This window comes from Leptonychotes weddellii, chromosome 13 (assembly GCF_054177405.1).
Source record: "Leptonychotes weddellii isolate Sample4059 chromosome 13, ASM5417740v2, whole genome shotgun sequence".
Lineage (NCBI taxonomy): Eukaryota > Metazoa > Chordata > Mammalia > Carnivora > Phocidae > Leptonychotes > Leptonychotes weddellii.
The window spans coordinates 43,638,377-43,655,943 of record NC_138381.1 but is presented as its reverse complement, the minus strand read 5'-3'; the positions used below and the strand labels follow the sequence as shown (position 1 = coordinate 43,655,943).

The following is a 17,567-nucleotide window of genomic DNA, read 5'->3' as shown; positions in this document are numbered from 1 at the left end:
TATCTCTATATTCTGGATATTAATCCCTGCTGAATGACAAAACTAAAACAATTTAGTAACAAATTTGATGCCCTTTATTCAAGGGAAAACAACTCTTGCATTGGGGGAGTATGGCACCCCAGAAGCAGTGGAGCCCTCCTCCCAACGGGTGCTGGACAAGGCTGAGTTTTATGAAGCATGAGAAGTGGCAATGGGGAAAAGCTTTGATTGGCTGGGATGGCATAGCTGGCCTTTTTTTTTTTTTTTTTTAAAGATTTTATTTATTTGACAGAGACACAGCGAGAGAGGGAACACAAGCAGGGGGAGCGGGAGAGGGAGAAGCAGGCTTCCGGAGGAGCAGGGAGCCCGATGCGGGGCTCGATCCCAGGACCCCGGGATCATGACCTGAGCCGAAGGCAGACGCTCAACGACTGCGCCACCCAGGCGCCCCTGGCCTTCTTCTTTAGGACGATCAAGGAACAAGGAAGTAAGTATAGAATCCAGAGTTGCCTTGGCGTTTTGGGATTGGTTGTCTGGATGTACTGTGTTTCTGGTCGAGCAGGGCATTTCCAGGAATGCTAAAGTTTGCTTTCCTGATGTAGCACCCCAGAAAGGAGGAGCTCCATCTTGGGCCTAAAATTTTATTTCCACATCCCTTATCAGATAAATGATTTGCAAATACTTTCTCCCATTCAGTGGGTTGCCTTTTTACTCTGTTGATAGTGGCCTTTGATGCACCAAAGTTTTTCATTTTGATGAAGTCCAATTTATCTATTTTTCTCTTTGGTTGCCTGTGTCTTTGGTGTTGTATCCAAGAAATCATTGCCAAATCTAATGTCATAAAGTTTTCCCCTCAGAGCCCTGTTTTAATAAGTCATTTTATAAGGGTTATGGAGAATGTCATCTTTAAAAATTTATTTATTTACTTATTATTTTAGAGAAAGAGAGAGAGCGGGGGTGGTGGTGCTGAGGGACAGAATTGCAAGCAGACTTTCCACTGAGTGCAGAGCCTCAGTCTCACGACCCTGAGATCATGACCTGAGCCGAAATCAAGAGTCAGATGCTTAACTGACTAAACCACCCAGGCACCCTGAGAATGTCATCTTTAGATGGAGCAAGAAGATAACTAAAATCCTCAGGGAGGGTTTACTCTTTTGCCACTGAGCCTACACCTTAAAAAGTAATCCTTGCAAACGGACTCTGGCAAGCTCTGGTAAGAAAACAACATGAAAGAGGAGAGCTGCCTCAAATGAGCAGTAACAGCAAACTTAAGAGGAAGAGTCTCCATTTTACATCAACAATGACATTCTTTTCCTTTGCAGATCCAAGTTCCTTTATGTAATATTCGAGCCAAACAAATGGGGGGGGACTCATGGGCTCCAGTTTGCCTAACTAATTTGCTCCATCTGGGTCTAATTATCCATGTGCGTTTCCTCACCAACACCCCATCCAATCTCCATCACAACGTGCGGAGTGAATGTCGTGCCCGTGGAAGACAAACCCTGACAAGCAGATAGGGAAGGACCAAGATCAAAGAGCTGGGTGAGAAACCAAGAGCAGTCCTGTCAAGATGCCTTAACTTGGATTTGCAGAGTCCTGCAACGACGGACCCTGGCTTCCCCGAAGCAAGAAAATGACATGGTTTGAGTGGCCAGATCACCAAACCAGGATGGCCTCTCACTGGCAAGCTCACTAATGTCTGACTTCGCACATCTGTTCTAAACACTCACCAGCACAGGCTTTGAGGCAATCCTGTCTAGCTGACCAGGCTTCAGCTGGGAAATTACAACAAGAGTATTAATGACCGGTCGAGGTTGTACTGACCCTCCAAAGACTGACACTCACGCCATCAGAACCGTCATCACTGACCTTATTCAGCATAGGATAGCTGGAGAAGCTGACCCAAATTAGCCCAAGTAGAAGGGACAGCAAATACACGGTTTCTCTCCAACCCCCCCAGCCCAGTCCTCATGGGCTGATTTCCCCTGGTTGATGTAATTTAGGGAGGAAAGAGGGTAACTTTTGGAGGTGAACTGTTGTGGTTGGACAGGCTTGGGTTTGCACCTCCGCTTTAACATTTATGCATTGTTGACCTTGGCCAAATATTTGGATCTCAGTTTTCTCATCTGTAAGTGGGAGTAATTAAGTCTGACTTTATATGTCATGAAGAGGGGCGATGGAAAGTGCCCCACACATACTAACACCTCAAGGTCAGGAACCATCTCTTATTTGTCTTTAAGCACCTAGCACATAGTAGATCCCTGATAAATATCTGCTGAATGGATAGCCCCAAGAATAACTCCCTTCCCTTAACTCTGTACATCACTTGGTTGTGAGGTAGAAAAATCAGTAAAGAATTTTCCCTGCTGCGCCTTTACAGAGTTAAACCTGCTTCCTCTTAGGAGTTGCACATCAGAAGAAAGCTTCGAAATCTTGTCAGATAAAGAAGGGCTTTATGGAGCAGAACTCCCTGGAAAGTGTTCTGCATAACAATACACCCACGGCTTTTAACAGAGCACTTTCCCCCAATTCTTTGTGGATTCATTAAACTGACAGCTTGGCACCAGCATATTGATGCCTGTTTTCTATCTAACACAAGCTGTATGAGTGCCTTGTGTTTAACCCACCCTATAAATTTGTAAGCAACTATGTAAAAACAAAAAACTCAGAAAACAAAGAAAAGATGCTGGGCTGTTAGGGCGCCTGGGTGGCTCAGTTGGTTAAGCCACTGCCTTCGGCTCAGGTCATGGTCCTGGAGTCCCGGGATCGAGTCCCGCATCGGGCTCCCTGCTCGGCAGGGAGTCTGCTTCTCCCTCTGATCCTCCTCCCTCTCATGTTCTCTGTCTCTCATTCTCTGTCTCGCAAATAAATAAAATCTAAAAAAAAAAGATCCTGGGCTGTTATTTCACTCAGAAACAATAATGAGTGTCTCTTTTCTGTACTCCTCCCACTCTAATTGGGTATATTTGGGTTTGGGTTGTTTTCCTTTGCTCAACGAGTTTGAATTGCAGCAGCTTCTTCTTACCCTTTAAAGAAGGCTGTGCCCTAGGCCAGGGCCACTGATAGTACCAGTTCTCCCCCAAAATAAGGAACTCGAGCCAGAAGGTAAATCAGGGCACTGCTTCCTTCTTCAAAAAGTCTTGCTATGAAAAAAAAAATGTCAGCTCAACGAAACAGTGTGTTTAGTGCCAAAGCTGATGTACATTCTGGCACAATCTCCTTATGGACAACTAACAGAGCTCACAGACTGACACCACCACGTGTGGATCACCCTCCGAGAAGCAGTGTTCTTGGTTACAGAACTCCCCGTCTGCCTGAGAATGTACTGGACTGACCTTTACAATTGACTTCTGAGGGATTTTAGGCTATCTAGTATCCTTAGCCCTTCTTTTGGTGAAGCATCCCAATATCAAGGATCTGCCACCCCCCTCTCTCAGTCTATGGGATCCAGACAGGGATCTTGTCTGAGCAGGGCTGGCCAAACAGTGCTCTGAGTCTCTGCAGCCACAGTGAATGGTCCAGGAACACCCGTACCCAGGGCTGAAAAATCAGCATAATTCCATCTTCCTGGTGAGCTTTCAGACCTGGGAAGGGCAGTGGCCCTACTGGTGTATTCAGAGTGAATCCTGAGGTTCCTGCAGGAGCTACGAGGAAGAGTCTCTTTCCATTACACTTCATGTTGTAAGGATGTGAGCCTAGAGTCAACAACACCCAGGAGGGGAGAGCCTGGCTGTGAAATGGAGCAAAGACAAGAGCAGAACTAAAGACAGAGAGACAGAAACTGGGTTCTCAGAATGTCATTGGAACCTCTGAATCAAGCCTTGCCTGATCTACAGCTTTTCAATTCTGTGAACCAGTTCATTTCCTTTTTGCTTAGAACAGTTTATGAGCTTTCTGTAACTTGTAACTAAAAGAGTCTAAAGTTACGCCTGACTACTCTACCCTGAGCTATTCTAAAATCCACGTATGCTGGCCCTAAAGAGACAAATCTGAAAAGGCAAAAGGTCTGAAGTCAGAGGAGCTGCCACGAGCTGAGGCTAGAGGCAGGTTACCAAGACTTTCCACACCTGAGTGCCTTCCTCTGTCAGGTGATAAACATCTGCTTCATCTGCCGCCTGTCAGGTGACTGAGAATCACATAAAAAGATACAGAGGAAATCACTATGGAAACATACAAAAAAGCACTGTACAAACAAAAAATGTTATTATTAGCACAACAATAGTTATTCAAACTTCAAAATTCTGGCATCTATAACTATCCAGATCCTATAGGAAATTTTCAAAGCCTTTGAACAAGAATACATTGTTTTTCAAATGAACGAACATAGGGGATGAAAAGAAGAGAGGCAAACCAAGAAACAGACTCTTAACTGTAGAGAACACACTGCTGGTTACCAGAGGGAAGGGGGATGGGGGGATGGGTTCTATTGGTGATGGGCATTAAGTAGGGCACCTGTTGTGATGAGCACCGGGTGTTATATGAAGTGTTGAATCACTACATTCTACACCTGAAACTAATACTACACTGTATGTTAACTGGAATTTAAATTAAAACTTAAAAAAAAAAAGAATGCATTGTTTTTATCAACACCTGTATTCTGCTATACGAGGGGGAGCGCCCTCTGCAGGCCATCAGGTGTAAAGCGAGGCAGCAGACACGGAAGCCGACAGAATGAAGGGGCAGCCGGAAGCCAGTGCAGGTCTCAGGTTCTGGGCTGAGCACCAATATGTGCTGTGGGTCATTTCTTGGGCCCACCCAGGACGTTTCTCCCCCATTGGACACAACATCCCAATGACTCAAGCTTATGAATCATGAAAGAAAAATGATGATTTAATCACCGCTAGTAACTCTCAACTGCTATTTTGCAAACTTCAGGGTTGTCCTAACAATAATACTGTTGTGCGGGTAGGCAGATTTTGTGTTCGTTTTAATGTTTTCATATCTGAGACCTAAGGGACCAACATAACAACAGACTTTGCATAAAAAGACTGAACAGTTCCACAAATTTTGCACTTTTCCAAAGGTCACAACACAATCATTTTATGATAGATAAAGACAGTACAAGCAGTCAGGGGACAAGACAGAAAGAGGCATTACTGACTTTTAAACCTTGTTCTGAGTCTCTGGTCAATGGCCATATCAATGGATTCTCTTTTGATGGAAAAAATAACTAAATTTTTATATTTTCATATAATGTAACTGGAAGAAGTTTATTCTTTACAGTTCCCTCCTTTGAGGAGCTCAAATGGGCAGCTGGAGTGGGAGAACAGGGGGACACTTGTTTTATTAGTGTCCCCACAGACTGGATACCAACGCTGTGCCAGGCAGGTACATTGCTACTGAGCCCAGCACCCCCCAGTCCACATCACCAGTGGGCAGGGTTACAGTTCCTCAGAAGCAAGGAGTAGGCTGCTCCCGAGGACAGCCTGCATTCAGGCAGAGTGGACTGGCCCTGTCTGGGTCAGCCTCCATAAAGATCACCTCTCTCTCTCCCTGCGTCTCCACCTATGCCTCTGCATCTTGTAAAACAAGTTGGCCCGACCCTGTTATCTGGTTATCCTCACTTCAGGGAGAGGGGTAAAAGGCCCCACGTTGTTCTCCAATCTAGCCGTACCATTATGAAAGCTGATGTCGTGTCCCCTACTGAGCCAAGGTGCAATAAGTTAAAAAGCAAACGGGAGGAGGAAAGAGAAACTGTCTCTCTAAAAAGGCTCTAACACTTACCAGTTTGGATAATGCTCTGGAACCAGCATAGATTATACCCACAAACAGCACCGAAGCAGGAAGCCACGTTGAAACATCAGATCTGGGAAGAGGGAAAGAGGCCATCATATTTCTGTCACTTCCTGTCCGAAAGACCTAGCTGGGAGGCATGACCCTTTGGATGCACCAAATACGACGACAGTGCTTGTCGAACATCTCTGAGCGACCCGTGAAGTGTGATGTGTCTGTGTCCACTAAGAGTGAGGGAGGCTGACAGAACCATCCAGCCACCCCGCCTGTTCCCCAGCCCACAACAGGGCAAGACAAGCTGGAGATGGAAGACGGCTTCCTGCAGTTTGGGAGAGAGAACAGATCTGACTTTTTTTTTTTAAGGGGCAGTGAACATTATTCTTTGGATTTTAAGAAGCCAGAGGCTTTGAACTCATGCTGAATTATAAAAAACGTAAAGAGTATTTACCTAGGCAATATATCAAATGGCTCCATGGAACCACAACAAAAGGAAGAAAGTGTCAAAAGACAGAATTTTAAAAAGAATGCCAGAACTCAAGCTGGGTGGCCATGTGCTGACGTTTCCCACCGTTAACCTGGAATCTCTAAGGACTTCTGAAGGGTGCATTTCTTTGATTCATTTGTGGCCACACCCAAAACTGCTTTTTCTCAATACGATTTAGAATCTTGCTCTCTTCAAGAAAAGCAAAATCCCAGTTTTTACATAGAGCACCAATTACTTGCTGCCCCCATCCGTCACCAACACATTTGGTCCACTAACGTCAGTTCCCTAGAGTTATTCTAATAATAGATAGAAATAAATGAGAGCATTCCAGCAGAATTTAACATAATAATCCCAGCTAACTCAATGAACTGCTCTCCTGGGATGGTGCCTGCTCAAGAAATGTTCTTTGTTAACTTTATTAGCATGGGCAGGCGCTCCATCTGTGATCAGACCTGCTTTTGTAAGCTCCCTAGTGAACCTGGTGTTAAAATGTCTCTAGTCTCTAGTGAGGCTTCCAAACCCTACTTCCTGAATATTCATTCAGCAAATATTTACAGCAATTTGCAAGGTGCTGACAGCACCAGAATGATTATTAACAGCAGCATCATAGTTAACATTTATTGAGCACTTGCTACAAAGGAGGCACTATGCTAAATGTTTTCTATGCGGTGACTTTATTTTTTTTCTAAAGATTTTATATATTTATTCATGAGAGATAGAGAGAGAGAGAGGCAGAGGCAGAGGGAGAAGCAGGCTCCCCGCGGAGCAGGGAGCCCGATGCGGGACTCAATCCCAGGACCCTGGGATCATGACCTGAGCCGAAGGCAGACGCTTAACCGACTGAGCCACCCAGGCGTCCCTCTATGCTGTGTGTTTAAAAAATCTGCACAACATGGGGCGCCTGGGTGGCTCAGCTGGTAAGTGTCTGACTCTAGATCTCAGCTCAGGTCTTGATCTCAGGGTCGTGAGTTCAAGCCCCATGCTGGGCTCCACACTGGGCATGGAGCTTGCTTAAAATAAATAAATAAATAAAAGCTGTACAACGACCTTATGAAGAAAATATTATTATTATTATCCCCATTGTGCAAATGAGAAAACTGAGGCATAAAGAGTTTAAATAACGTGCCTGTGGTCAGAAGAGCTGGTAATGGCAAAGGCAGAATTTGAATTCTGGTCATCTGACTTTTAAAGCGCTAGCGTTAAGCCACCCTTTCATACTTTGCCCTCAAGGACCTCAGAATGTAATGGGAGACATTGACCTATAAATAAATAAGCTGCAAACACAGCATGATTTTGCTCTGGTAGCAGACCAAGAAGCTAATTACCTGAGGAATATTCTCTGTTCTTCCTGGTCCTGCTGCAATCATAGATGTCTGCCCTTGCACCCAAAAAGTGAACAGAGAAAGGAAGATGCCATTCTCCATCCTAATGGGTCAAGCAGAACATTAAAGCAATTGCTATTCTTCTAGGAAAGGGCTTTCCCATTAGACATTAAGCTCACGAGGGTCAAGGGAGACAGGATCCAGGCCCCTAGTCCGCTGAGCACCAGAAGGCAGCCCAGAGCCCACACCGCAGGGAGCACAGGGGAGGAGGGAAGGAGGGCAGTGCGTGACATAGCAGGGTGCCCAGCTACCGCAGGCCCAGTACTCTGGGACATGAGCTCAGTGAGGCCCCAGGCATTCGTGCTCTGTTCCCTCTTAAACAAAGAAAACGCCTGCCCAGTCGTATGCTCCAAGAGACATCGGGGCATCTGAGTGACCATGGATGTGAAAAAGAAAACATGGCTAGGGAACACCTTGTATCTTTACCCTCTACCCTAAACACAAAGAAATGACTAACTGGGGCACCTGGGTGGCTCAGTCGGTTAAGCGTCTGGCTTCGGCTCAGGTCATGATCCCAGGGCCCTGGGATTGAGCTCCGAGCATTGGGCTCCCTGCTCAGCTTGCTTCTCCCTTTCCCTCTGCTGCTCCCCTCCACCGACTTGTACTCTCTCTCTCGCTCGCTCTCTCACAAATAAATAAATCTTTTTTAAAAAAAGAAAAAAGAAATGATTTTCACTATAAAAAATAAACACAGATTTAGTTGGACCAAAGAGACTGCTGGGAAATGTTATAGAGCAGCTGTGTGAGCATTTGGATCCAAGCAAGGCACTGTGACCCAGGCGTGGGGGCTTGTGTTCTCCACAATCATGTGACTCAGGGCCCACCTCCTAGGTGGACAGAGCCAAAGCACCATGCACTGATGGCGGAAATTTCGACACCTGCAGGAGCAGCTGGTTGCCCGACCCTGTCTTGGCCCTCAGGAGCTCTTCTCAGAGACAGCTGCCTCCCTCCTCCACACACCAACAAAAAAGTGTAGCTGCTATTGAGAAGAATAAATATGAATCACTGGGGACAGTGCTGCCAAAACAGATACGGGCAAAATCAGTGTGAAAGGATGGGGGGGTGGGAATAATTAAAAATCAAGAGAATTTTGCATTCATATTGTTCCAAAGTATCAAAGTTCTCATTCCACTGAAAATCACAGGGTATTCGTTAGATGTAGTTTATGCAAGAAAACACTCAAGGGAACCCAGTAGACAATCCGTATGCCAAGAAAAAGCCTTCCCATGAGATTTGCAAATGAATGCACATTTATACATCTTAAGTCAAAATAGATTGTTTCAGCCAAAAATGATTTATCTTTCAATTAACCCATTAATGATCTGAGTCAGATAATATATAATATATATATTATTAATGTGTCTCCACCTCTCAAATAAACTGTAAGTTTCACAAAAGTGGGAGCCATGCGTGTTTTACTCATATAAATAAATGTCAATATTACACGGATGAAGGTTTTAAGGAAACTAAAGGACTAAGATGCACCCTAAGGGCATCTGATCTAGTCAGTGAGGATAGGGAAACCTTCCTCTAATAAGTGACATTTGGGATAAAACTCAAAGTTAAAGTGGGTACAGGGGGTGGGATAGGGAAGCAGAAGGGACCCAACATTCCCCCCCTCCTTGGTCCATTACTCAAAGCAATAAAAGTCTCTTAAGGTTCAGTAAGACTCTGTCACAAGTTTGTTCTTCCCTATCTCTTCATTCCCAAATTCTTTGCAACACTGATCTCACTTAATTTATACATCAGCAGGAGAACCCAGCAAACAGACTGGCAGTCACAGGAGAGCACACTGTGTCTCCCTCCCAGAGAGAACCTGCCCCAAGGAGTCTAGTCCGATGACAGGTGAACAGCATTTGAAGAACTGTTTATACTTGCTGCTTCAGGAATCAGACTTGGGCTCTCTGGCTTACAGGGTTTTCCTCAACTATCAGTTCCTGTGCTATCTTAACATGGACAGGTCAGACCTTTCAATGGTTACCTGGGGCAGATAAAATGCATGACAACTGAGTTTTCCATGCTTTTCCAGGTTGTGTGGAGACAAGGTGGGAACAGGGACTACAAGAGTAGTGCTTTTTTGTGCTTTTGCCATCTCTTGAAATATTTGTTTTTTTAAAGATTTATTTATTTGAGAGAGAGCGTGCACACAAGCACAAGCCGGGGGGAAGGGCAGAGGGAGAGGGAGAGAGAATCCCAAGCAGACTCCCAGTGGAGCCTGATGTGGGGCTCAATCCCAGGACCCTGAGATCATGACCTGAGCTGGAACAAGGAGTCGGTCGCTCAACCGACTGAGCCACCCAGGGGCCCCTTAAAATACTTTTCAAAAAATATTTCTTCAGGACAAAATGAAACTATAATTTTAAAATCCGAGTTAATTCTGCTAAAATGGAGGATTATTTTCCAGGGAGATACAGCAATAAGTGATGGAAATCATACCTGGTTCTGGGCACTGAAGAGTATAACCTTATAACATGCACATGGTTACCCAAATCCTTGGGAATTATAATCAGCTCTCTTCACTGCCAAGGAATGTTCCAGCAGTTAGCTGACTAACTTTAGCCAAGAGCTCTAAGAGATGGACAAACTTCACACATTTCCCTGGACTGTGCCCTTTTCATCTAGGGCTGGAGGTATCTAGGGGTCACCTAGGTCACTAGGCATGGGGGCAGAGGAAGGATGCACAAGTCCAGAGCAGCGCATGGCACAACAACACTCAATAAATGTTCTGGGTTTTTCTACACATAACTCCAAAGACAGAAGCCACTATGGAAGATTGATAGATCCACCTACATAAAATGCACTGACCAAAAAACACCATAAAGAAAATCAAGAGCTAGGGTGCCTGGGTGGCTCAGTTGTTAAGCGTCTGCCTTCGGCTCAGGTCATGATCCCAGGGTCCTGGGATCGAGCCTCGCATCGGGCTCCCTGCTCGGCGGGAAGCCTGCTTCTCCCTCTCCCACTCCCCCTGCTTGTGTTCCCTCTCTCGCTTTCTCTCTCTCTGTCAAATAAATAAAATCTTAAAAAAAAAAAAAATCAAGAGATGATTAATGACCTAGGAAAAACTACAGGCAACATATAAAACAGGCTGGAATGTCATATTCTTAATGTATAATGAATGTTTACAATTCAATAAGAAAAAAAAAATCAGCTCCACAAAAGAAAAATAGTCAGTGGGCAAAACCAAGTATTTGTGTGTGTCAGTGTGTGTGTGTATTTCTTTCTCTCACACAGCACACATAAGAAATACAATAGCCAATAAACATATGAAAAGTTATACATATATATACACATACACACTACTTGGCTATACTTATCAAAAGCTTTCAAAATATGCATACTCTATACAATAGTTAAAGGTAGTTAAAGTTATCCACAATGATGTTTTCATTTGCAAGGAAAATAAAACTGCATTCTGGCCTTGCCGTTGGTCATCAGGTATGCCAAGCACCTCACGTTTTACTATTGCCTCCCCGCCCGGAACCTTCTCCCTCCAGACCCCTGCATGGCTCACTCTCTCACATATTCAGACCTCTGCTCAAAAGTCATCTTATCCATGAGTCAAGGAACAACCCCCCGACCCCCACCCACTAGAACCCACTCAGGCACACACAGACATGCCTACTCCCCTACCTGGCTTCATTTTTCTCTACACTTACTGCCATCTGACACATCATATACTTCCATTTTCCTTTGTTTCTTGTCCATCTATCTCAACGAGAAGGTATGCTCTATGAGGGCAAGGATTTTTGTCTGTTTTGTTCACTGTGCACCGCCCCCCCCCGCCCCGCCCCACCAAGAACAATGTCTGGTATATCTGCTAGACACTCAAATATTTGCTGAAGCAATCATCATGTATTACTTTGTAACTTAAAAAAAAGATTTTCCCTTCTTTCTCTAGATGGATACAAGGGGAAAAACAACAGCCACAAACCACACCAGAAAACTCAAGGCATGACCCTAATTCACATTTCTTCCTATGCTTTTCTGAAGCCCTTCAGAGACTTTGCTCTGAACAGAATTGCTGGTGCTTAGAGCTACTAGATTTTTAAGGGCAGGGATGAAAGTAAAAAATACCTGCATCCTGCCATTTGCCTCTTTGAAATGGCCCTAATGGGAATTCTAACAATAAACAATAAACATTTCTTTTTTTTTTTTTTAAAGATTTTATTTATTTATTTGACAGAGAGAGACACAGCGAGAGAGGGAACACAAGCAGGGGGAGTGGGAGAGGGAGAAGCAGACTCCCCTCTGAGCAGAGAGCCCGATGCGGGACTCGATCCCAGGACCCCGGGATCATGACCTGAGCCAAAGGCAGACGCTCAACGTCTGAGCCACCCAGGCACCCCAACAATAAACATTTCTAATAATCAAGTTGTAACCTCTAACTGGGACAAAGGAAAACTAACTGCAGTGAAAAACAAACAAACATGTTTTCTTCAAAAGACATGAACTCAGAAACTTGGCATGGAGGCAGTCATTTTGTTTTCTATAATAATTTATCTCATTTTCTTATTAAAAAGTCATACCTATCCATGCTAGAAAATTTTCAAAATACAGGTAATCAAGAAAAACATTTACAATGACCATCCCACTACCCAAAGATAACCACTGTTACTACCTTACTAAGTCTACCCTCCAAATAGTGCCCATATGCACGTATATGAACACACAGTGAAAATGGGATCCTACCGAACGCGTTGTTCCATAATCTGCTTAACATCTTTCTGTGTCGAAAAATCATCACCAATTTATCTCTAATTGAGTAATAGCCTATTGCTGGACACAGAAATGAATCCTCTTTTTACTATTCTAATGCTGTAAGAGTTATCCTTGAATACACTCCCTTTTCATATTCATGTTTTTGCAGTGGAATTGCTGCTCAAAGATCCATGCATCAAAGTGCAGAACTGGTTATGAAATCGCCTTCCAGAGAACTTACCCTGACTCTACCCTCTGCTATGGGCTACATGCTTGTATTCCCCCAAAATTCAGACGTTGACATCCGAACCCCAGCGTGATGTATTTGGAGGTGGGGCCTCTGGGAGGTAATAAGGTCATGAGGGTGGAGCCCTCATGATGGGATTAGTGCCCTTTAAAAGAGACAGACCTTGCTCTCTCTCTCTCTCTCTCTCTCCCTCTCCCTCTCCCTCTCTCCCTCTCTCCCTCTCCCTCTCCCTCTCCCTCTCTCCCTCCCTCTCCCTCTCCCTCTCAACAGTGAAGGATACAAGACAGACAAGAAGAGGTCCTCACCAGAACCTAACCACGCTGGCACCCTGATCTCGGACCTCCCAACCTCCAGAACTATGAGAAATCAGTGTTTGCTGTTTAAGCCACCCAATCTCTGGTATTTTTGTTATAGCAGCCCGAGCTTAGATTATTTATATTTTTATATTTTTAAAATATATATAAAATTTATATATTTATATATAAATAATCTATACATATAGGTTATATATTTTATTTATATATTTATTACATATAATTATACAATATATAGATATACTTATATAAATAGATATATATTATATATATTTCTTAAATAGATATTATATAAATATTATATATTCATATATAAATAAATATTATTTATATAAATATATTACATATAATACATATTAAATATATAATATTTATATAATACATATTTATATATTTATAAATACATATTTATTTTTATATAATATATATACCCTTCCACTGCAACTCTAAGATTCTACAACAGCCAAATACCTGCACATTAGGAACAAACCAGGCACATTTTCTCCATCTATAATTTATAAGGTGGCACCATCTGGGCCCCCCATGCTCATTTATTCTTTCCTTGTCCTATGTGCCTACAAAGGAGGCAAGCTGGAATTAAATCCTGAGGTGGTCCTGGAAGAATCTCGGGTCTCTGTGGTACGAGGACCTCTGAGGAGCTGCTGAGCCAGGGTGTGCATAGGGAGGGATCTCACAGCAACTCCTCGGGGGAAAGGACTATTTGCCACAGGGTCTGGTTTGAAAACTGTGGTGATAACATAGTTTTTCTTACATGATTTGTAAGCACAAGTATTGCATCTTGTTTGAGTCGTGGGCTTGTTTGTTTTTTTTGCTTGTGCACACTCTCCTGTCTCTAAGAACCCTGATGAATAAAGCATTTTACAAGCAGCTGACAATAGTCTGTTGCCATGAATTATAAAACTGTTGTTATCAAGATGAAGGCTAATTAAATTAAATCACTTGTTTTTCAAATAGAGCATGCATTATGGAAGGAACATCTGCTCCCTCAAAACATTCAGAAGTTTATCTGTTCATGGGTGCCTGAAGGGCTCCTTGAGCCAAAGTTCTTGAAAATTCTCTGCATTATGCTGACACCTAGTGGAACTAAAAATAGTTTCCAAACATAAAAATACCAAGCCACCAAGATTCTGGCGTTCATGAAGACTATTGGAATTGCCTAAAACACTAACACCTCGCAACTGTACAGTCAAATTTGCTTTATAGTTTGCAAGGACTTCTGCATTTCTCCTCCTCCTCCTTCTCTTTCTTCTTCCTCCCCTTCTTCTTCTTCCCCCCGCCTCCTCCTTCTTCTTCCTCTTCTTCTTCTTTTGACTTCTACATATATTAACTCCCTACTTACAGCAGAGGCCTAGATTTCATTTGTTGGGGTCCATTATTGGGAGATATGGTCCTCCAAGAATCTTACTCACTATTCTCCCTCTTTCCTACTATTCTTAGACCTCTCCTCCTTCATTCTTTATTCTTCCTCTGACTCACAGAGGGTCAACTCCCTTGACAAAATTCAGCCCTAGTATTACTTGAACTCAAGAACCCCGTGATGATACTGTTTTTCACAAAGCATAACCTAGAACAAGGGTCAGCAAACTATAGCCCACGGGCCAAATACCACCTGTCCTGTATTACCATAATGTATGCTTTAAACCTCTTACAATTTAATTTGATAATTATACCTCAATAAAGCTGAAAAAAAAATCCTGTCCTTCTACCATCGCTGGCCTCATGGACTCTTCTCCTGAGGACTACCATAATCACTACACCAACACCAATCGGATTTTATTCAATATTATGTCCCTTCAGTGGTTCTCCATGTTTCCTGAAAATGCTTTGAAAGCTAGTTTTATTACTCCCAAAAAGTCATTCCTACGTATCTACATAAAGCATTCCTCTGGAGAAAAAAAAAAAAACCAACAGGAAAAATATCAAAAACTCAAGAATTTGAGTGTTAACTTTCCTCAGTGGGCAAAGGTAACTGTTCGTCAAACTGTAAGAGTCACTCAAAATGAAATGCCAACACATTAAAACATATTTGAGAAATTCCAAACACCAGTAGCTTTGATGAAGGTGAGCTATCTCACTTAAAAACAAATAATCAATCATAAAAAGAACTATCCTAATTGATTTGCTCACTGTTCTTTAGGGACAGGGCTGAGTTAATTTGGAGGTTTTATCAAAGAAATTGTTTATGGTTCTCCAGCAAAGATTCTCAACGGAAAATTTCGGAGTGGGGCTTTCTTCTTCATCTGTTAGAAACCTCTAGTCATCGGGCACCTGGATGGTTCAGATGGTTAAGCATCTGCCATCAGCTCAGGTCATGATCCCAGGGTCCTGGGATCGAGCCCCATGTTGGGCTCCTTGCTCAGCAGGGAGCCTGCTTCTCCCTCTCCCTCTGCCCCCCATTCATGCTTGCTCTCTCTCTCTCTCAAATAAATAAATAAAATCTTAAAAAAAAAAGAAACCCTAGTCACAAAGGTATCATGACACAGAATTATTAACTTAGAACTTCTCATACTTGAAAACTTGGGAGTTAAAAATTTGCTGTCTTAGGTATAGTGAACAAAAAGTAGTAAGTACATTAAAAAGTACTCTCCAGATGTCTTTATTTAAACATGTAGTCTGGTAATAAAGGAACCAGAGGATGGTGTGTAAAGTCTCCAATGAAATCACACCTGATTCTATAAGCAATGATTCAAGAATCTAGTAAAGAGGGCGCCTGGGTCGCTCAGTTGGTTAAGCGCCTGCCTTCGGCTCAGGTCATGATCCTGGAGTCCCGGGATCGAGTCCCGCATCGGGCTCCCTGCTCGGCAGGGAGCCTGCTTCTCCCTCTGACCCTATCCCCTCTCATGCTGTTTCTCGCTCTCTCTCTCAAATAAATAAATAAATAAAATCTTAAAAAAAAAAAAAAAGAATCTAGTAAAGAATGCTGTGGTCTCTCTGCCAGATGTCCGGTCACAGTGTTCTGGATGACATTCTGGAAACAGCCTACAGCACAGGACTTCAACATCTGCTAAAAAATCACATCGGCGTTCGGCAATGGTTTGGCCATGGCAGTAGCTGCCATATAAGGACAAACCGGTGCCTAAAAACCAGGGCTCTCTTCCCCGAGACAGAAGGCCTCAGGGCATCGCCCAACCCTTGGTGATAACTGGTTGCTGAGTAAAACTCCTGGAGAAGATTGATCCCATCGGGTCACTCAATGGAGTCAATACATGACATGGCCGTGACTGACCAACACAGCAGATATGGCCTCTCTGCAGAGTAGGAAATGTGGTGCCAGGATCTGTGACCTGGTTTTTTGTTTTGTTTTGTTTTTTAAAGATTTTATTTATTTATTTATTTCACAGAAAGAGAGATAGCGAGAGCAGGAACACAAGCAGGGGGAGTGGGACAGGGAGAAGCAGGCTTCCCGCTGAGCAGGGAGCCCGATGCGGGGCTCGATCCCAGGACCCTGGGATCATGACCTGAGCCGAAGGCAGACGCTTAATGACTGAGCCACTCAGGTGCCCCATCTGTGACCTGTTTTAAGAGGGAATCTGGGATTCTGCTGTGCTCCAGGCTATCAGGAGGCTAAATGAGCTCTCCTGGCATATGTTATTAAGTACCAATTTGGAGACCACCCACCAGCCCCACCGGTACAATCCCCACTACACAATGACCTCGGGGACTCCAAGCTGTCTGCCTGCTGCTGTTTCCATTTTTAGTAGAGTCCAGCCTCTCCTATCTCCACCCAAGTGCACAGTCACACAGCAAAGCTGGGCTTTGGTTCTCTACTGACACAATCAGAAAGCCAAGCCCAGTAGGAAACAGCAACCATGGCAAACACAAACCTAGCCCAGGCACACACGAAGGAACACCAGTGCCGGGTCCTTGTTGCTAGCCATCTGGGAACTCCCCTTTGCCAAGGGCCCGTGGCAACTGTAAATCCTGAGCTGTACCCGCAGTTATTAACCACAAGATCCACTACAAAATAAGATGCTACGATCTTTGACAGGAGCTTAACTGAGCTGACATTGTGTGTAAGGCTGTGAATCCACCTAAGAAGGTCCAGGAGGTAGAAGTGAGAAGGTCTCTGAGAATTAGCAGGGGGACTGAAAGGGGACATGACCACAGGTCTGCAATGGGGAGAACCTAGCATCACGCAAGTTCAAGGGACAGCAGTGTCTAGTGGGCCTCAAATTTCTACCGTTGGAGGATCACTTCTTCCAGGGAAAGAACCTGAGAATTTTTTACTTTACCCAGTTCTATGAGTCATTCCTCCTTCGCCTCCCCCAAAAGGCAGAAAAATAATTCTGTCAATGGATGGATGCATAAACAAACATAAAATGGAATATTATTCAGCCTTAAAGAGGAAGGAGATCCTAACACTTGCGACAATTCTGAGGACGTTATGTTAAGTGAAATAACAAGTCACAAAAGGACAAATACTGTATGCTTCCACTTAAGTGAGTTACCTAGAGTAGGCAAATTCATAGAGACGAAAAGTAGAACAGTGGTTACCGGGGGCTGGAGGGAGGGAAGGCAGGATGGAAAGTTACTGTTTGTTATGGAATTTCTGTTTGGGATGATGGAAAAGTTCTGCAAATGGATGGTGGTGATAGTTGCACAACATTGGGAATGCACTTAATGCCACTGAATTATACACTTAAAAATTGTTTAAAAATGGTAAATTTTATATTACGTATATTTTTCCACAGAAATTTTTTTTTTTTTAA

The 17,567-nt window shown here is 43.6% G+C and overlaps 1 protein-coding gene across 13 annotated transcripts in view; it reads right to left on the bottom strand.

Moving 5' to 3' along the window:
- SLC35D4 (solute carrier family 35 member D4) overlaps positions 1 to 5,904 on the bottom strand; it is an 89,546-nt gene extending 83,642 nt beyond the window's left edge. For 3 of the 13 annotated variants that reach the window (XR_014139659.1, XM_081801506.1, XM_081801505.1), the window contains exon 1: positions 5,704 to 5,867. Coding sequence is in view for 10 of the 13 variants with exons in the window: in XM_081801506.1 (XP_081657632.1) it covers positions 5,704 to 5,811 (108 nt within the window). In the remaining 3 variants the exon portion in view is untranslated. Of the gene's footprint in view, positions 1 to 4,046; positions 4,106 to 5,703 lie in introns of all 13 variants that reach the window. The other 10 variants (XM_081801500.1, XM_081801499.1, XM_081801502.1 and 7 more) reach the window with 10 other exon arrangements.
- Between the last annotated feature and the right edge of the window lie 11,663 nt (positions 5,905 to 17,567).